Source organism: Thunnus thynnus, chromosome 5 (genome assembly GCF_963924715.1).
Source record: "Thunnus thynnus chromosome 5, fThuThy2.1, whole genome shotgun sequence".
NCBI classification, from domain to species: Eukaryota; Metazoa; Chordata; class Actinopteri; order Scombriformes; family Scombridae; genus Thunnus; species Thunnus thynnus.
The window spans coordinates 9,937,227-9,959,051 of record NC_089521.1 but is presented as its reverse complement, the minus strand read 5'-3'; the positions used below and the strand labels follow the sequence as shown (position 1 = coordinate 9,959,051).

Below are 21,825 nucleotides of genomic sequence, written 5' to 3'. Positions count from 1 at the left end.
GACTTTCCAGTAGATTGTTGTTCATGTTATCTATAACTGCACTTCAACTGTATGGCTGACTGTGTGCATGTGAAAGTTTAGAAATTTAGGAAGCATGAGCAATAATAGTAGTATTGTTTTTAGTATTCAGGTTTAACAATTAAATCGGTTTAAAAATTAAAGCAGTTTAATGTGACAACGTTACTGTCCGTCACAGGTTTTACATTATTTAGCTGGTGGGGTTGTATTTAAAGTAAATTGTTGAAATCGTAGAAAAATTGAAGATAAATTGGACAAACTTCTCTCTCCTCCTCCTGCGAGACAACATTGAACTCCGGCTCCAACAGTTCTTTCTGTTTTGTTTTGTTTACTCGAAGCCAATTTCCCATAAATCACGTTGAAATGGGTGTGAGTGTGTGTTTGTGTGTGTGTGCGTTGTTGACCAACTTCTGACAGTGCATGCAGGCATCATGGGCACTGCCTCACGGACCTGTTTAAATGGTAATCCTAGGTTTGCGAAAGTCTCGCGAGGCACTTCAAAATATTCCTGTCTCGCTGTTTTATGATGTGACAACGGTTAGGTTTAGGCACAAAAACCACTTGGTAGTGTTAGGGAAAGATCATAGTTTGGTTTTAAACGATCGCTTGAAACCGCTTAAAACGTGGTGTGGGTTAAAGTCAATACTCTGAAATCTCGGGTGGATTTTCGCAAATCTAGGGTTACCATGTAGGTAACACGATTTTGCTCCACCTCCAACGGCCTACGTCACAAGACATGTTGCTGTTTTCCTGCTGCCCACACAGCGATATGGGTATTACCTCAGCTGTGTTTGAAGAGTATTAAATGGCGCACTAACATCTTAGAAACATCAGCTTGCTGCTGTCTATCTAACGGTGAAACGCGACTGGCATTAAAGACGAATGTGAGTAAACTCAGTCACTGTTTCGAAGGAGATTGAAGTTAGGTTAACCAGATACAGTCACGAAGTTTTTTGTTAAAGTTAACTTTTATGTTCGACTTCGACAACTAACCAAGTTAGCATTAAGGTAATATTAAGCTAATCGTTCTGGCTAGCTTACCCGTCAGAATAGCGTTAAGTCTATTTGTCCTGGCTCACATGATATGTAAAGCTAAACTATGTGTTATAAATTGCAATTTAGTCACTTTCCTATTTTATGCAACGTTATCAGAACTTCTTGAGTGGGCTGGTCAGGTGTTTTTTTTTTTGCACTTCGGCGACTGTCCTGTTTATTGACTTGAGCGAACATTTCTAACATTACCCTCACTGTTCTTGTCCAAACTAGAAAGTCCCGAGTTGTGATTATTAATGGATGATCTGAGGAAATTGACCAGTAGGCAAAACGCCTCTCTGGTCATTTTCTCCTTCCTTCAAGTGGACTATACACTCCCGGATTACGACGAGGAGCTTTTCTCTTTGGGCGAAAAGCTCAAACGGGACATCAACTGCAACGGCTCCTGGATAGACAGTGAAGACGATGGAGGACTTGAAACCGATGGTCACCTGCCCAGCAGCATCTCTATGTCTCTGGATGATTTTCAGCCTTCAGTGCAACTGCACCGGCCTGGTGAGCTTGTAACCGAATAATAGTAACTGTCAACTGCACTACTAAGATTATCTCAACTCAACAGGTAACGTTACAGAGTTAGTTTCACTTCATAAACCTTGATAGCAGACCAGTTTCACCACATTCATCACTGAGGTTTCATATCTATGGATGATTTTTTTCTCAAAACAAGTTTTTAGTCTTTTGTTGTATGCATCCAAAATAAATGAAGCCTTTTGTTTCCAGCAGTGTCAGAGTAGACAGACATACTCTAATGTACAGTCGAGCCACACACTTATTTACTCAAATAATGCAGAGGAAATCTCACTGTAACAGACCAAAGTCAGAGCGTTCACACTCAGGTCGCTATGCAGATTTAATTTCCAGTAACAAAACAACTTGTCTCTTAAAGTGAAAGCAGGAAGTGACAAGCTAGCAAGTTTGCATCTAGTGTCTCACTTGATGCAAACTTTCATTCACATTCCTACATCTGTCCCTTGATTACATCATGAATTGTAAATCTATATTAATAAATTCTGTTCAGTACAGAGGAAAATGTGTTAATACAGAAGTCCAAGATTCTAATAATTAAAACAATTTAGAGAAGGATCATTGCTGTATAATAATAATTTATGGTGAAATATTTTTCCTCCACTATTCTTGCTGCTAAATCCAGAAACATTTAACATTATGTTGACTAATGTGTACCAATGTTTTTGTCAATCTTGTTCCATTATAGCGGACCACGCAGAGGCAGCAGTCCTTCAGGAGGTTGCAGCAGGGCTGAGAGAAATTGCAGCCCAGCTTGAATACAATGTGGTGGCTCAGGCTACCCAGAACCTGAGCAAGAACATATTATCATCCCACTGTAAAGTAAGTCTGCTCAAGAATTTTTGAATTGTTGATTGTATATACAAGATGTGTTCTTATTCTGGTTTTGACTAAAGCACTTAACAGTTAATGGTCTTTTACAGTTGCAATAAGCAGAGTACTGTCTTCATGATTGATCCCTTTGTTTCGTTTGCAGGATTGGAAAAAATATCTCAGCCAGGAGGTGGATAAGGCGATGAGACAGGGAGTGGGTCTCGAGCATCTACCCCAGGAGCGAATCATCATGGCCCTCAGTCTCACGCTGGTGAAGGGAGTGTGCCAGCAGGTCCCACGACTGCTGAAAGACCTGTTCGACGTTGCGCTGCAGTACATCAGCCCTGCAAGTGCCAGGTGACTTTTGAGCCGCAAGTTAAGAGGAAATAACTGAGAAATCTGTGGTGGAAAATACAGCCGAATCTGAGACGGACATCTGCTTCTCCTGACTAGTCAACTGTGAAGAGAGCTTTGTTGACTAGTAAAAACACTTCAAACGAAAGGAAAGTGATAATGAGTAATTAGTCTCATAAAAAGAGGAAGCTTTACATTGTGAAACTTGAATTTTTTCATTTCTTTATGTGCTTTGAATCTTTTTTATAATGAAATTCCGTTTCTTCAGTTTACTCTTGCATAACAGTGCATCTTTCCAGTTAATAAAATACTTTTTTTTTTTATTGTGTATTCAGTTATCTTGGTTTCGTTGTATCTTTACACTGTATTGCTTGAATACCTAATCATTCCAGTGATGTAAGTTGAATTGTAATGCTTATTCAAATAAACACTTTAATGAGATTATATTTTATATACTTGAAACATTAAATGTGTTATTACATGGCAATGTAATGTACATCCTGGAATTAATTGAATAAAGCACACTTGATTAAATAGTCTTATCTTTTATTATTCTCATCTCAAACAGTGTATTGTAGGAAACTCAAGGTACAAAGTGTCATGTTGGGACCTTTTAACATCCACCTACTCCATACTTTAACAGTTAACCTTTGAAAGCAGGCGTAATTTGAGTAACACTGACAGACATACATGGAAACATCCTTTCTGTATTTAAGAAGATGGCATCTTTCCAAAACAGCTTTTCATCAATTTTCATGGTGATACAACCACAAAATGCCCAAATCATCAAAGAGAAAATATTTAAGTGGTGGGGCAGAAGCAGTGAGGGCAACTCAAGGTCACCTTTTTATCATCATGTGATAGCGACATGAATAATTCCATGAAGCAAAAGGGCAGGATAACTCTTTTAGCGTCTAATTTGAATGCGTTGGGGCTCTGGGGGGGGCTTTCCACAATAACAGTCTGCATTTCCTGTATACAACTCCTGTGTGACACTGGATTATTAATGAGGAGATTCGGTTGATTTGGTGTTACATTCCTGCGAAAAATGTTATTTCAGGCCAGGTGTTTTGTTTCACACTTTCACAGTTTTTGTTACAGAATCTTTTGCCTATGTAAAAGCACACAAATAAGTTGATCACGTTTAGATTGTTGGTAAAGAACTATTTTTTACCTTACAGTGGCCTACTACCTCATATTCTACTCAGGGAGCGTATGGACTTCATATCCTCACTGGTGAAGCAGTTACTGGGACAGGTGCACTTGTTACTTGGCAAGTTGTGGCACATATCTGGTACATTAGAAGCGGTGGAGCAGTAAGGCAGTGATAGAAAGGGGCTAAAGACACTAGGCTGAAAAAGGTAAAGGACAGGAAAGAAACTGCAAAAAAACAGCATATGGTGATTCATTTCAGGTGCCCGCCCAATAAATTCAACTGATAAATCCTTTCACATTGAAGAGAAGACTGAATTCATGTGCTGCATTCACATTCCATTCACTTCCTGCTTTCCATATCTGGTGAACACGTTCACATTTTCCTGTTAAGGTCATGCAAATAAAGTAATGCAGCTTACATAAGGACTTTGATTCAGCCAACAGGTATCTTTAAAAGTCTGACAACTTACATTGTAAGTATGACATGACAAAACACTGGCGTTCACCTCTGGGAAAACCCCATAGCAACAATGAATAATGCTGTGACTTGCTGTTGTTTGGACATTCACATAATATTCAAACATAAGAATATACTGATGTCAAAATTAATGATTTAGAAGTATATCAACATGTTCAATGTAACATTTCTACAAAATACAGCAGTAGTACTGTCCCTTAGGACACACTGAAATACTTTGGGGAAAATCTTTAATGTCTTTACACATAAAGGTGAACTAAAACATGGAGCACATTTGTACATTGATAGAAATCCCATGTGCAGTGTGGAAAGATGGAACATACATTTAAACCAATATGTCTGTTTTGTCAGAAGTGCCTTTAAACTGACGCATAATATCACATTATTGGTTTAATTTCTATATTTGGTTTGTGTATCAGAGAAAGTACCAGAATAACACATCACAGTTAGAGGGGAGAGGATGAATAGATGCCACTTTGCTGCATAGAAAGAGAAACTTGAGATTTCCATGTAGGTACATTGACTCAAATAACACAAAACAATCCTAACAACAGACAACAGAAACCGAAACAGGCAGAAGAGAGATCAAAGTCCACACACTTTCAAATCTAAAGGGCTGGATTCCAAAAGAATTTATGACTGACATGGTGAACCCAAAAGGATTGAGGGAGAAGAAAAACATCAAAAATAAGAAGTACAGTGGAGTGCATTATTTTCCCCTTTCTGTGTTTGCACCTGGTGGAGTGAAAACAGCCAAGAATTCCAGCAGTAAGGTTGTGAATGTGGTGAGATCCAGGATTGCTGGGAGGAATTTTCACAGATTTTAAACCTTCAAAAGCATTGTGTTTTTTTTTTTTAATTTTTTTTTTTTTAAATGCAGCCTCAAATGATAAATCCAACGCAATTTGTAAGGAGAGTGTGTACTAATAAATTATCTACCTTAACATCTTTTAATTTGCATTCTAATCCCCTGAGAAAGATACTTTTTATTCTACTTCCTCCTGTAGCTTATGACACCGTATGCCATCACAGCAGCGAGGACCACTAGTGCAGCGCCTCCATAAAGCAGCACTGGGAGCTCTGATTCTGGCTCTGGCAGCACCGGGGCCTCCTCAGCTGGGGCCTGTACAGGGGCCTCTGCAGACTCTGGGACCAGATGTGCAGACAGCGGGGCCTCTGGCTCTGCCACAGTCTCTGGTTCGGGCTGGGGCTCCTCTGGCTGGGGAGGCACTAAGACGGGCGTCTGTTCTGGTTCAGAGGTGGCTTCAGGCTCTGCTGGTGCTGTGGAACTGACGGTCGGGGCCTCCTTGGCTAGAGATGAGGGCGCCGCCTCAGCAGGCACTGGGGCAGTGGCAGCAGCTGGTTCTGGCTCAGGCTCTGGTTCTACTGCAGGAACAGATAAAGGTGCTGCAGGTTCTGGCTCAGAGGGAGGGAGAGCGGCAGCTTCTGGGACTGGGGGAGGCAGCTCTGGTTCTGAGATGAGGGAAGGCTCTGCTGACAAGCTCGCGGGCGTCTCTATTACAACTGGCTCCTCTAATGAAATCAGGGAGGCCGGGGCTGTGGTGTCTGCCTCCAATGACACTGGAACAGGTGGAGTCTGGTCCCTAAATTCTTCCCTGAGCTCGGCCAGCTCGCTCTCTGTGCCTAAAACACTCATCATGCTTTCCTCTATCGCTCCGCCCTCGCCGCCTTCATCCAGTAGCTCAGCCTCCTCGCGCTCTACGTGGACAATGTCCGAGTTTGAGGAGTTGTTCTCGCTGCGCTCCTCAGCCAGAGCCACGCCCTCATTGCTGTCCAGGCTCTTGACGTCTTCAGGGTCCATCATACCAACCTGTGCCCAAGACTCGTGGCCAGCCAGTGACACAGGTAAGCTTTCTGTCTGCCAGGAGCTCTGCCCGCTGCTGTTGTCTCCAGTGCAGAGCAGCGATGAGGGGGGGCTGAGCTGGTCGGGATGCTGCTCCCCTGAGAGGATGTAAATGTCGTTGCTGTCTTCAGCAATGGTAACACCTCGCTCCTCCTCTGACTCAAGGCCAAATATTTCACCCTGTGGTAGACAGACAGGAAGAGAGATGTATATGTATGTTGTAAACTTGGTGAGTGAGGAAGACTGAGTTTATACTGAAGAATGTTGAGTAATAAATATAAAAGTTAAATTGATTTTGTATTCTGAGTTTGCTCTTTGGGCACAATATGATGGAGGATTATTTCACCCATAAAGAAAATTAAAAGAGAAAACTCCATATGACATGCAAAGTATATACACTGAAGCTAATAGTTGGTGCATTTTTAGTGCGCAGGATCATACATTATAGAGTTTAAATTTAGATTGGGTTGGCTTTGGATTCCAAAGTGCAGCCATCTACTTCTTGCACTGCGTGCTTTACATTAGGTTAGCCTTGTATGCCACCTAGTGGTATGAAGCTACTAACCAATGATAGATGAGGAGCCATCTGTAATGTTCTTCTATTATATAACAAGCATATCATGTGGGTACAACTAACTGAAACAGAGGTCACATTGCTAAAGCAAAGCACATTTAAGCAAATTAAATCAAACAGTAGAGTCTGTTGAACTGAACACACATTCGACTTCAAAATATTAAAAAAGGTCAAACTCTCTCCCAAAGCCATTTTTCTCATGTCAACGTTTGACATAACTGAAAAGAACAGAAACAACAAAGCAGTATGAGTGATTATACCAGCTATACCTTGCTAAGTACACAATGTGATGCAAGATCTTAAGTATGTGCTAGAAAAATAGGCCGCTGAGTGTGCACAATGAGCACAAAAGAACGAGATACACACTGACATGCTCACGATCCTGAGGGCACAAAGCTTCTGTGTTCTGTGTTGAAAACACTGGATGAAAAGAAGGAGGTTAATAAGATGTTGTGGGCGGTTGTTTGCTGCACTTGACAGCACTAGATGGAAAGTAATCACCAAAGTTATTACAGTTGAGCCTGACAGTGATATGAATATGTTTCACTCAAAACCACAATTGTGAACGGTACCGCCGGACCAAATGTCAGGGGATCTCCAAAGTATGCTCCTGTGGTTACAATGGATGTCTGTGCAAAATTTCATAGCAATCCATCCTATAGTTGCTGAGATATTTCAGCCCGGAACAAAGTGGTGGACAAACAGACCGAGAGACCAACATCACCATTAACTTCACATCTGTCTGAGCAGGTGTATCTAGCAGATGACACTGACAAAAACTGCTGAGAAACAACTGACCCGGGTTTACAGATAATAGACTGAGCTTAGCTAGGTTGAAGTTAAATTTGAAAGTGTCATGAGAAGGCATCTCTGTGCCGCTGTGCATGTCACATAGGTGTGACCTGAACAGATGAGATTCAAACAGACAGTAGACACAGAGGTGTTTCTCTGAAAGGAAGGGCGAGTGTTTGTGTGTTAAGCAGACAGAAAGGATGTGACAGCAGAGACCAGCTCCAGGGGGCAACACTGTCTCCTTTAAAAACATGATAATATGTCATTATGTTCTTCACAGAGTGGCCCTGCCTGCCAATTTGCATCTGATCCACACACCATTTCCTGGAGTAGCAAATATAATCTGGTATTATTAACCTATATGAACCTGATTTTTAAATGACACCGTCAAGCTGTGAAGGTTATTTTCCTTACAAGGACACTCGCAGCGTTGTGCGTGGCAGCTGCATCCTGGGAGGCAGGACAGAGATTAAATCTAACAGCCTCCATCATTATCCAACATTTGCTTTCTGCATAAGCTGATTTGCATGTGGGAGAGAAAGAGTGCTTTAAAAAACCCTCAGGATACAGGCTCCCACATCAGCTGGACAGAGCAGGACAGAGCTGCCATGTGGTATAAAAGCCACAGGAAAAGGTTGCTGATGGTATTCAGGAACAACAACACTCTATCCTCCTGCATTTATACTTTCAAATTTCTATTTCTAGTCCTCGCTGATGTAAAATCTAAATCAACATTTAACCTTAAAAGGTTAGACTGAGTGACAGTAAAATTTACTGTGTCAATAAAGAATACCAACTGGGTGTTCCCTGCCTTAGTCACACTGCAGAGCACACGCGCCAACTATAAACCACTTATTACATGACGTTTTAATGCAATTTCGTAATAGTCATCATAAAAAACAGGTCAAAGTGTTGGAATTAAACAGAACAAATTCACCATCGAACCAAATCAAATTTATGGGCACTATAACAAAAAACTTAACACAGAGGTATTTTATGATAGCAAACAATATTCCTTGCTAACAACTTTTAAACCTGCGGCAATAATTTATCATGAAACAATGAAAAAAACACACCTGAGAAGACAATCCGCACTGAATTTGCTCCTTTCTTTAAGGTTCCTCCAGCACTGCTGAAGCTGAGACACACACTAACATTTCAAGTGTTCGGCTGTGGGGTGTGTTCCACAGTTCTCCACCCTCGCCCCAAGACAAACACTCACTATATTAAAAAAAAACACATTCCTGTTGTAAGCCAAGGGTGCGCAGTCTACCTGTCATTGGTTTCCTTACTCCCCCCTCACTAGGTGAGCTAGTGCATTATCTAGGAACCATCCCTAACTTTGAAAGGCTGGGTAACATAGCCACTGGCCTGTATACCTTAAAAAAGAAGAAAAATCTCTAAACTCACTAAGAAAACAGCTGCCAAGTCTATGTGACTGTTACAAGTACTTGCTACATTGGCGCTTGACTGCTGCATACTGTCAACATGCTGCATCCACTTGCAAATCCAGACATTAGATGTTACAAAGGCTCACTTTACACATCGACAAAATGTTAAACGCACAACACTACAAAACGGGAAACTGTTTTCACATATTTTTAAATGATAACGCAAAACCAGTGACATTCAGTTTTGTGGTTATTTTGATCAATGTAATGTTCACTGGCACATATGCACTCTTGACATTTATGAGGATTATATCATCACTGTTCCTAATGGTGAAGCACCACAAGAGGTCACACAGCAGCTTGCTGAGTTGAGTAAAACCCAGTGGAGAGCAATGCTGATAGGGAACTACTGTACTGTATCATTAACTTATTGTACAAGTGAGTTACTGCTGAAATACATGCAAGACAAGATTACCTCACCATTGGAGGAAATTTAATTTCTCCCTCTTTTAATTACTTTGTTAGAATATATACTCCTGCCCCTGTGAGTGCCTATTTGTCTTCATCAACCTACAAAAAGCAATAAAACCTTGTTATAGGACAACACTATCAAAGAATCTCACTGTTTCACCGACAGATAAAAGCTATAAAATAGTACATCAGTAAAATCTCTTCCCCAGCAGTATCCTTTGAATTAATGATGGAAGAGCAAATACTTTAAGTTTCGTGCAGATGCCCTTAAAACCATCACAGATACGACTGCCTGCAGTATGAAACTGCCCAGCACAAGACAGGGTATTTTGTTAGCTTAGAACTGACTCTGTTTATGGATCCTGATAAATTTGGTAGGGTCTTGAGCAAACTCCTTCTTAAACTGATGTTCAAGTCTCTTGTTATGTGTGGCTACACAATTTGCACCAGTCAATTGGTTTTTGGCCAGTCATCATTAACAGTGTTGTGATAGCAGAGAGACTGATAGATAGATAGATAGAAGGACAGATTAATGGATGGGTGCCCTGTTTAAAGGTTGGCAGTCGGCCAAAGTCTTGCTGCTGTAGCAAGTTTTTAGCAAAGCTACAAGGGGGCCAGACGAGCCCCTGGTGATGATGTTTTTAGAGGATTATGGGAGTTATTTTTGGGGCTTCCTCAGCCTGCACATCAGTCTACTCTACTCTAGTCCAGTCTCTTGTCAATTTATTGGCACAGCAGTGCACATATTTCACCCTGGAGCTGGCGAGATGACGCTTACATAACATGGGGAAGCACTGTTACAGTGTACAGGGTACAATGTGATGTGCCCTGACATGGCCCAGACTGGAACCCTTACAGCACCTTGTCCTTAAAATATCATCACCACAGTATCAGAGGTCGTTTCTAATAGGAAACTGAGGGCATACAGAAGATGCTTTATTGCGTTTTGAAATATGCTGCTTTGACTATCACATATACTGCAGTAAAATGATGTATGTCTTCATTATCTCTTTTCCAAGAAGTCAGGTGCAATTATTGGTGTGCTACGTCCAAACCTCAGGAGTCACATTACATCACACTCACAAGGACTGTAATATGACATGGCTGATGTGCAAATTCAGGATGTGCAGATGCACTCTCAAGGACAGCTGTCTGATTCCTCATGAGGAAAGGCCAACAGCAGCACGCAAGCTACAGACAGACACACAGGAGACAGGCTGCAGACAAAACAGTGCAGATGATGAAGAGGGGTGGCTGGGTTTGCACGCACTGAACTACAACCACCTCTAGTCAGCATAAATTCTACTCTACAGTTTTGGCTTTGTAGTATATATCCTTCATTTTAGAAATCGCTTTCTCCGTGCAGGACATTTGCTTGCTCATCTCCCCCCCCTCGTCCCTCGCCAGTCATGCCCTCCTCTTACTCGCCCCTGGCTGTGCGCTGTTTAAGGGCTACTGGTTTTGTTCCTGCCAAGTGAAGTGTACACCACATTAGGGTCATAATAATCCTTATTGTATTCCGATGTGACTAACAAAAGGAATTATGAGAGGCATCCAAACCCAACATGTTGTTACTCGCACTACAGTCACAACAAGATACAATGTCCTGGGAGAGGATAGAATACCTACTCTTCATCGATTCAACACAGAAAATGATGAATGAATAATTCATGCATTAACAATGAAATACTACTTTGATATTTAAAAATATCTTGATTGTCTTGCTTTGCTTGTAAGTTGCTTTGGATAAAAGCATCTGCCAAATGACAACATGTAAAAATGTGATGAGGGATAGATAAATAACGCCGATAAATATGATAAACAAAACCCTACATATTACCTTCTCTTTCCTCGTAAACAGAAACTGTGCATTTATTAGCAATTAGCAGCTCACATTTCATTGACTGAGATCATTGCACTATTGAAAAACACAATGCATACTGTATGTTTACATGCAACCACTAAACAATGACAAGAGCTGCAAACATTGCCAAAGAGGAAAGACCTATCAGGCTGTCGAGAGTTTTCTTCACTGCTTAACTGTCAGAGTAAAAACTCTGTCACACACACACATACACGAAGACCAATGAGCTCATTCAGTAGTTGTTTCAACATCACCAGTAAAAGAAACATCCTACCTTAATGCGAAGTCTCAAAACTCCCTGGTTTACACTCAAATAGACACACAAAAGCTCAGGAGAATTGTAAATATAGAGCGATGGTAGAAAGCCAGGTGGAGAGAAGTGTTCATGCAGGCAGCTGTCAAACTAATGGAGATTTTACTTGCTGGCTCACCATACCCACCCCTTTCCTCCCTCATCTCTCACCCCTCCCTCCTTCATACTCCCTCCCTTTCTATCAGCCTGTCTCTTCATGCACACCCTCCCTCCTCCTTTCTCTTCATCCCTCCATTGCTGATCCTGCCCCAGCCTATCATCCGTTCATCCCTTGTGACATAACGTAGGGCAAGAATGTAGCTTTGTCTGGAGCCAGCGCGCTGTGTTCACGTTACATTGCACAAAACCCGGCAGAGCATCGTGGCAATGAGGTAATGGCGGCCCAACGCGGCGGTGAACATGTCAAATCACGTGACCCTTCGTCAGCATGACCTTGTTCATAGGGAGACATCTGTGACGCAGTGTTCTACTTATTGCAACACTGGAAAGCTAAAGCCTTGCCAATATCATCACTGGAAAAAAAATGCAAATCTTAAAAAATAAAAAATTGAAACTATCAATATGGAATTTGTGCACCATCTTCCCAACTAAGATGACGAGAAATATTCCTGCATTTCCTGTGTAGCGTGTTGAGTTTGATTCAGGATTAACACGGTAAACTGTCTGTCATGCTGCGAGATTATGGAACTGAAATCTGTTGACGTTTCAATTTACTGGCTTGAGAGAAACGCCAAGAAACAAATCTGTGTATTTTTGTTATTTTATCTTTATGTTCTGTCTAGGCTTGAACCCTGAAGAGGTGCATGCAAAACATTAAGTTAGCACCACAGAGCAAAAATAACTCTTGAGGAAATTGCTGCTCTAATAATGCTATTCCTTCATTTGCTTGAGTAAACATTCATCTCATAATCAGGGTTTTCTCACCTGAGGACATCAGTCGCAATATGCACAGCTCAACTGTAAACTGCCAAGAATACTGTTCAGCTCCAGCTGCACAGTTCATATGACCATAGTTAATGCTGAGGAATCAAATTTTTGGTTCAAACTATGACTGAATGTTGCCAACAAATTAATGTTAATGTTAAGTAGATTACATGAAAGTTAAAGCATTAGACTCTTGACTGAGATGGTTGCTGGTTCATTTTAAAGTCACATATATGACTGAAATATTGTCAAGTGAATTATGCAGAACATATAGGATTTATTGCCAAACATTCTTATTACAATGTACATTTTGATCTCATGTGTTTATGTGGTTCTTGTAGATCATGGAAGAACTGTGACTCTGTATGAAACATCTGTACAATTGGCTCACTGATGCCCTCATCTGGCTGTTTATAGTTCTGTACGTATATTTTGAGGATGGTGCAAGCATTTCTCTGCTCAGTATACTATATCCATGCTGCCTCCGCATAATTTTGCATTATATTTAATCCTTAATACAACTAAGTTTTGTTACAGTATGTAAGAATGTTTATATTTTTCTATATTCTGTAGATTTGTACCCATCTGAATAATAAAACATTAAGTTATTTTTCATTTCCAGGTGACTAAGCATAAAATGTAAGGGTATACTGGTCACCCCCATTTCACGCTTAATAACTCACCCATCCCCCTTGCTGGATGATGTAGTCAGCCTCAGCCTCCTCTAAGAAGCGCACTCCCAGATGCAGCAAAGTTGTCACAGACTGGCCCTCACTTTGTAAAGCCTGAAGCAGCACCAAAGGCACTAGCACCTGGAAGAGAGGGGAAGAGAGAGGAGTAGAAGTAGTAGTTAGGGGGGGGGGGGGCAAAAAAGAAAAGAAAGCAAAAGCAGTGGTAACGTAAAGGTAAAAGACATTAGGAATGACAAAGGGGAACAGATTGAATGTTGCGACATTTGCATCATTCATCTGATCTTTTTAAACAGGTATTGTTATGTAGATGATATGAAAAACTAATGGTTGACTCACCTTACTCCAGCCTCCCTGTGTGTGTGTTGACAGATCCAGCGCTGTGTCTCTGAATCTCTGGTAGTCCAGAGGCCTGAAACATACATAGTTTTACATGGAACTGCTGCAGAAGTATTAAAATGTACCAACCTTTAAACCCATATGTGTGAAAATGTTTTATATCACAATATGCCATTAAATTGTTATACTGCACAACAAACTACAATTTATTTTATAAGTTATTTACTTGACAACCAGTGATTAATTAGATGGTGACTTGTTAATAACAAATAGAAGGACTTCACCTGCAAAGAAATACCCCTTAAACGTACCTATCTGATTGAAACTGTTAAGGTTTTGTATTTAAAATATGTTGGGATAGAATTATGTGGTGTATGTGTATTATGTTATGTGCTATATACTGTAAATGTGTTTGTCTTATAACATGTAGATGTCAGCCATGCTTAAAATAAAGACTTAATAAAAGGTGCATGTGTGTGCCTTGGTTTTCTTCCTGTTTTGCAGATGATTATATATCCAAAAATCACATCCAAAAAGCCCACTTGTACTCCTAGTTTACTGAGCATGAATGTTTTTTTATAGCAATGTCCCACTCAGTTACACACATCCACAGTTGGAAGCTGCCCAGTACAACCACAGATACACAATAATTCAGTTTCATTTATCATTATCTGCGTGCAGTCTCAAATGGGGGGGAAATAAAGCAGACTGTCTCTAGAACATACTGTAATTCCAGCTCAGGGCAAATAACCAACATATTTGGGTTGAGATTGTGAACGGTGTTTCATCATTTCTTTTGCAAAGACTTCCAAGTTGAATGTCTGGATGAGGAGGGTACACTCACTGTATGTGTGTATCAGTGGGTGTGTGTGCGTGTGTGTGAGCAAGAATGTGCTCTACATAACTGAATTCAACAAGAAAAAAGAAAAAAAAGAAAATCTAAAACTACAATTAACGTGCCTGTATACACCTCAGGTTGCAAGTATGCATGGTACTGTGTCATCTCTTCATGTGTCTTGACAGACATAATACAGTATTTTAGTTCATTTTGATATTTTCTATGCAGTTTTGTCATAAAATTGACACATTCAACGTTTAAATGCAAAATCTTTTCATGCAATACAGCTTTTTTTCTCATCTGACTGCAGAACTGCTGAAGTTCAAGAGTTCATTGAGAAGAAAACGAACAATACCAGCAGTATATCAACATTGACTTTGTCAGTGCTTTGAGACTGAAACTTGTGGACACACGCAGTTTCATCATACTGCATGAATATAGAGTGAAAATAGTATTATATAGTGTAGTTGCTGCATTGACTCCCACAATTCTGCTTCCATGTAAAGTTTAAATGTTTTGGAATTTAAGCATTGTAGGCAGTCAAAAAAAAGCAGCAATCATCTCAAAGCAGTGTCACGTTTTTTCAGCACTTTTGTGATCATGCAAGCATGTTAATCTACATTAGCTCTGCCCTGAGAATTACAGTATGAGTGTTTTCATTTAACATAGTCACAGAGTTGTGAACTGACCCTGTGAGGAGTGTGTGTACGGCTGCTGCCAGGTGCGTGTCAAGTTCTCTAGCCATCCGGTCTCCCAGTGCAGCAAGGCAGTCTTCAATTGAGGTCTCTGGGTTGGCCGGACAGAACACCAGCGATGTGTGGCGGTCGAAGCCTGTGCTTGAAAAGGCTGCAAACACACAGACAACAGGACAGAATGATATCTCAGGCAGGCAGTGCAATTCATTTTCAGGAATTAATCACATGCCAGAAAAGGGAATGTGGGGTGGTAACATAGAAGACTGGGAAAAATCATTTTATCAAGGTAGCACCTCGGGTTTTTTTTTAAAAAATGTTATAAAATCTCATATACAGACATGCTGCTGATGACTCATAAAATACGGACAATTCTATTGTTCAGACAGCACCTTAAGAGTTTAAATGACTCCATAAGACTATTAATTTGGATATACTCTGAACTGTGGTTATGGAAATACACCGAAGTTCTGTTTCACGGCATACATTGCATATTGACAACTACCGACTCCCTATTTCAATTCAATTCGATTCAATTTTATTTATATAGCGCCAAATCACAACAAAAAGTCATCTCAGGGCACTTTTCACACAGAGCAGGTCTAGACCGTATTCTTTAATTTACAGAGAGAGAGACCCGACAATTCCCCCATGAGCAAGCACTTGGCGACAGCGGTAAGGAAAAGCTCCCCTTTAACGGGAAGAAACCTCAAGCAGAATCTGGCTCTAGGTGGGCAGCCATCTGTTTTGACCGGTTGGGTTGAGATAGAGAGAAGAGATTTGGAGAGTGGGGACACAGAGAAACAGAACAACAACAGCAACAACAACAATATTGTATCCCTTTGCACAACAAGATCAACTGTCTGCATGAACAAAGAATAACATATATGACAATAAGAATAAAAGCAATAGATTTAACAACTGACCCAAAAAAAGTGCACTTTTTGATGGTGTGTTTTTTTTTTAACATTTCATTATAAAGTACTGTGCTGGTGTGTTAGCTTGTGGGAAAAAGCTGATTTTGGGTCAGTGGTTGAGGTTAGTGTGTGTGTGTCCACTTACATGCAGCGATTTCATCTTCCAGTTGTCTCAGCTCTTCCTCTATCTGCCCTTTTATCATTCTGGTCCTCTCTCTCTCATTCTGGGAATCTCCTGAAAAAGATAAACACATGACACATGAATTAACTCTCTCTCTATCTACCTCTCTCTCTCTCTCTCTCACACACACACACAGGTCTTGCATGTTTCAAAATTAGCTACCCTCTAAGCCCCTTGTCCAGTCGATTGTTCAAAAGCCCTTTTAGACTGGGATGCAGCAACTGAAGTGGCTGCGTTTGATTCTGAATGAAGCCATGTTAAGACAGACAATGACAACTATGTGTGTTGGTTCAGGGTATTAGTGAAAAGATGAAATATGAACGAGGAAATCAATTTTATCAAGAAGGCTTATCAAAGACCAAGACACTGCACAGCAGTTTATACTCTTTAAGATTTATGATGGCGTTAATAATTTCATTTTCCCCTCTGTCTTAATGCTTGCCAATTCAAAATTAGAATTAGCACCATGTCATAATATACATGCATAACATACTGCTACTGCTGCTTCAGGAATGTGCAGAAAAGGTGCTGCCAGCCTCTAACTGAAATGGTCTTCAAGGACTAATGGTACTGATTAAGATTTTAGGTCTGATTAGCAACGTCAGTCGGTCGGTCCATCACTTTGCTCCAGACTGAAATATCTCAACATCTACTAGATGGATTGGCACACAATTTTGAGCAAACATTCATGGTTCCCATAGAATATATTCCAATGACTTTGGAGATCCCATGACTTTTCATGAAAGCAACATTATTGGGTCAAAATATGTTCAATGCTTTAGTTTATTACCAAATACCTGCAAGAATAATAATGACATTCCCCTCAGCCTCAACTATAGTTTGCGTTTAGTGCTAATTAGCAAATGTTAGCATGCTAACACATTAAACAAAATATGGAATCACTCCCTCATTCACTCCCTCCTGAATAGTTTACTGACACAGTGAGCAGTAAACTGAGATTTTGGACACTTACTAATCATCATTATTTTGCATCATTACTGACATGCATAGAGTGCATTGTGACATGACATGCATTGTGGGACTGTTAGCAGAAACTACTTTTTTCTTTCCATTGTGGAATATTTGAGGGCACAATACAGCGGATACATTTAGGATAAAATTGACATCACCTTCTATTTACTATTTTGTGCACTACATTTACTTTCCAACATTTTGTGAGTTATGAGTGTATACATTTATCCACTATATAGTGCCCTCAAAACTTCCACGATGGAACAAAAATGGCATGTCCACTACTTTCTGCTATCAATCCCCCAATGCAAGCGCAATGTGCTTAAATCATTCGTACACACATTTTAAGCACAGATTTGTGCGAATGCACTGTTTGTGAATGAGGCCCATTGTGTGAGCTGTAACTGAATTTCTAAAGACTGTAAGATAGATGTGCACTGTGCAGCTGTATAATTTAGAATAAAATAAAAAATATAAACTGAGAATAATTATGGGATCAGACTTAGTATAGGCAGATACTCAATATTAAAGGTCTTGGATCAGGATCATAAGGAAGTCGGGTTATCCTTTGACTCCAGCATAATAAGGACTCAATGATGTCTGCACACTTAGCAAGACATGAAATACACACAGTTTGCCAAACAAACCAGTAGTGCATGTATAAACACTAACATTCCTGGAGGGCAGAAACATGTTTGCAGGTTTAGGTGCAGCTGACACTAACAAACTTTACATTCAAGTCATTCTACTGTCCCTTCTCAGCATGATGTTACTGAACTTAAAAAAGACAAAAGTTGATAATGGTGCTCTTTCATTGCGTGCACACAATTCACAGCTCATGCTGAAGTAAATTATTTACAAGATCCAGGCTACACTGCTGGGGCCATGATGAACCATGCAAAGGGCATAACTGAGACAAAGCCTTCTTGGGTGTATGACCATGAGCTTTCACATTCACACGAAACACTTTCTGAATGTAGCCATTCAGCCTGGACAGGCCCCGCAGTCATTGATAAGAAGAATGACACTGCCTGTTCACAAACCGAAAGACATTTGTTATTTCTATTACGATGGAATGTGTGAACTATTAGTTCTGTAGGTTTGAAACGGTGCAGCTAACCTGTAAACTAGCAGCCAAAAAAAAAATACATGAAACACAAATGACCTTTAAGTATCATTCTTCATTGATTTAACAGCTGATTGATATGCTTTTTCCAATCAATGTTTTCATGAGGAAAATCAAATACTGTGTTTTCGACAGGAAGGAAGAGGACACTCAGTCGGCCCCTCTCTCACTCTGTCTCTGTCCCTGCAGCTCATACATGAACGCCCTGAGGATCAGTGTTGGTTTTTCCTGGGCTTGGTGCTGTTTCAGCATTCAGCCAGACAGCTAGTCGGCCAACTATTTTGCTTTGGTCCATCGGCGTGTGAGTAATCCTACGGTGATTACACATGACAGGCTGTCAGAAATTGGACTGGGTCAAGCGGAAAGCAGGGATCAGCCACTCATCTGCCCTTCTCCACCCATTTCAAGCATGCACCAAACAATAAAAGGGACAGGAAATATGGAGAATTCCCCCTCTCCCTTTTTACTATCCCTCTTTTTTTTTCTCTAGCTTTTTCCAGATAGCTCTCTTCATATGCTGGGACAGAGGGAGTGACATGCATGACCTAAAATGGTACTCTTGCAAAACCGTCTTACTTTCCAAGACTGGGATGTTTCTCTTCTTTTGTAATCAATAAGATTTCTTTTAAAGTAAACACATTGTGGCCATTGCTCCATTGCACAAATTAAGAACCATGGCATGCTGCTGGTGGTGGTAAGTGTGGGATTCACTTTCACTCTTCATTTCTCTAACAGCACATAGCTTACTCAAACACCTGGAAGACTATGGAAAGGGTTAAAGTAAGAAGCAGAATTTATAAAAGCTTGAAACATGTGACATACATATAACTAAGTGACAAAATAGCTCCAACTGTTTAAAAAAAAAAAAAAGAAAAAAAAAAGCTCTCAGTTGTGAACTTTTTATATGCCAGGCATACAGGGAAACAGATGAAAAAGCAGCAGGCTGCATACCTGAGGTAATGACACAAGGTTGCTATAAAAGCCTCTGTAAAGGCAGGCCAGTCTTCAGCTACTCTGGACACCAGATTGGAAGGATTGTTGCTGGGCTTACAGGGAGCCTCAAATGACATCTATTTGTTTACAGGCCCTGGCTACTTCATAACTGTCACACTTCAATGAGCACACCAGTCTCTGGCTGTGTTTCTATGCCAATGTCAGAGAAGGCTAAATTGAGCTGGTAAACAGGTGGGAAACTGTCTGCACACCCTGAATATGTTTGCTACTACCATGTGTGCTGTGTGAATGCACAAGTGTGAGGTTTGCCCTTACATACATGTCACACTGCACAACATGAAGAGAGCTGTAAAAAAGACTTAAACAGCGTGTCTGTGGTTGCACTGCAGTAACGAGCAATGTGTCCCTTCCTTTCCGCTCTTTAATTTCAGGTTGAAGCAATACCTTAAGTCAGATGAACAAAAAGAAAATTGAGCCATAAATCTAAAGTCTTTCCTCTCACCTTGAGCTGCAGGTAGTGCTTGTGATCCACTAACAGGCAGCATTCCCAGATAGTTGAGGACAACGTACTTGGTTTCATAATGGAAACCCTCAGGCACAGTGGCGGTGATGGAGGCAGAAGAGGTGGAGCCCGAGGTAGCCATTAAACAGACGTGTGTCAGACTCTCAGGCACATACGTTCTTACAGTCAAAGCTGGACGTTACACCTGAGGAAAATCACAGCCAGTGGGGGAAGAATAAATTGTTAGTGCGGCAGTAAATAGAGTTGATTCTGGCTGAGGCACTCATTAACAAAACATGAGGGAATCTGCATCAGACTCTGGAAAAAAAGTCATGATGACATGTGTTGTTTAACAGCTGTTACATGTATGACATAAAACAGATGTCCCACTCAGTGTCATCATAGGCATGACAGCACAATGTCCAACACCCATTGTGCCAGGTTCACTTGCCCATGTGGCCAAGGGGTGATGAGGCTAAAAACGAATCACTAAATGTAATTTTTAATGCCTCTGGGACTACATGGCTGCTAAGTGAAGACACACAAGACATGTCTCTTTGTCTTGTACTTACATCACGAAACAATTCAACTTACATAACACACGTGGCGGCCTAAGGGGCGTGAAAGGTCCTTCAATGAGAGCCTTTGATGAATAACTGTTTAGTGTATATTTTAATACTTTTGTGCTGTAATATTTGATATCCCGTAAGTTTACTGGACGATAAACAGCAGTTTACAAACTCACTCACATGCAAACAATAACTCCGACTTTATCAACTCACACCGTCCTCCAGAGATGAGCTGACACCATGCGGATCAAAACTTAGACATGAGTCAAGTTTGTCAAATAAAGAAAACCTTCCGGCTTCAACTGTCAAAATAAAAACACTTGCTGACTTTGACTGATATGCCAAAGTGAGTAATACCAGTTTCAATGTTCAAATGAAAGTACTTTAAAGAGTATAACATTGGAAAATCAGAAAATTCGAATTATTATTAATTTCTCCAAAATGACAGCATGGCTATAAATGACAACAATATAACGTTATACGCTCATACTCAATAATAATCAGACACACAGTTCGTTAGCTAATTACAGGTCAAATTACATGTTTGTCTGTTACACTGGAAAAGTCCGTTTTTGGTCATGCGTCTTTGCTGAACACTTCAGCACACATGCAAAAGCTATAGGGTTAGCTAGCTTAACGTTTCATATTTTATGTGCTATTTCGGAAACCAAAAACTTCATTTTAATATAAATTGAGGCCAGTGGGTGCCAAACTTACCGCCCTTGTGCAAAGGCAACCAGGTGCTGACAAACGACAGGTTGAGGGGATATATGCGACACAGTCCTCTGCAGCAGGAGCTGGAGAGGACAGACCACCACTGGTAGGCAGCAGTAAGTTCGCACTAGTACACAGTGTGCTCTTACGGCTACGCAAGGCTAGCGACAATATAACACCAACCTTCCTGTCACAACCTTCAAAATAACACCTTCAGTGGACGGTTTTAGACTATTTAAACTGATATTGTGAGGATAACTCACTTCAAAGATTAAGTCTATTATTATTGTTGTTTGGATTGAACATTCAGTAGGCTTTCAAAGTGTATCCTAGCAACCGCCCGTGCACGTCAGGTGAGCTGAGAGTTTAATAACGTTAGCGACAGAATGAGCGCGGGGAGACGTCAGCGTGCGTGTAAAATATAATTTTACGTAAAAAGGCTGACTTATGGTAGGTAGCTCGACACTTTTGATAAATGTTGCTCGACAGAAATAACGTATTTTCGACAGAAAAAAGGTGTCGCTCACACTTTTTTCCCCGCTCCAAGGATTTATTTGACTATTAAATACGCATATTATTTTGAAAGTTAGGACCGGAAGTTCTGTTTCCCTTGTTTTAGCTGCTCCGACGCTTCGACGGCGTTACTTTTTCCCACCCGCATTCTGTGAAGACCCGCCTTATTCTGCCTCTGATTGGCTCTGATCCTGATATTTTTACCCTAAGCCAACCATCTAATTCCTCAT

At 40.6% G+C, this 21,825-nt stretch overlaps 2 protein-coding genes across 4 annotated transcripts; one reads left to right on the top strand and one right to left on the bottom strand.

Annotated features, from left to right (window-relative positions):
* Positions 1 to 580: 580 nt before the first annotated feature.
* On the top strand, positions 581 to 3,297 carry bida (BH3 interacting domain death agonist). The gene is made up of 4 exons (XM_067589115.1): positions 581 to 902; positions 1,285 to 1,566; positions 2,285 to 2,418; positions 2,573 to 3,297. Exons 2-4 carry the CDS (start codon positions 1,308 to 1,310, stop codon positions 2,768 to 2,770), a joined length of 591 nt encoding a protein of 196 aa, XP_067445216.1. The 5' UTR covers positions 581 to 902; positions 1,285 to 1,307; the 3' UTR covers positions 2,771 to 3,297.
* bcl2l13 (BCL2 like 13) lies at positions 3,293 to 21,406 on the bottom strand. Of its 3 annotated transcripts, none has more exons than XM_067589104.1 (7): positions 21,086 to 21,406; positions 19,800 to 20,004; positions 16,210 to 16,299; positions 15,145 to 15,301; positions 13,618 to 13,690; positions 13,273 to 13,401; positions 3,293 to 6,440 (listed from the first exon to the last, which is right to left on the bottom strand). In XM_067589104.1, the coding sequence occupies exons 2-7, from the start codon at positions 19,939 to 19,941 to the stop codon at positions 5,388 to 5,390; spliced, it is 1,644 nt and encodes a 547-aa protein (XP_067445205.1). In that variant the 5' UTR covers positions 19,942 to 20,004; positions 21,086 to 21,406; the 3' UTR covers positions 3,293 to 5,387. The 3 variants fall into 3 exon arrangements, with proteins under 3 accessions (XP_067445205.1, XP_067445206.1, XP_067445207.1); XM_067589105.1 differs by lacking the exon at positions 21,086 to 21,406 and adding an exon at positions 20,549 to 20,664; XM_067589106.1 differs by lacking the exon at positions 21,086 to 21,406 and adding an exon at positions 20,582 to 20,602.
* Between the last annotated feature and the right edge of the window lie 419 nt (positions 21,407 to 21,825).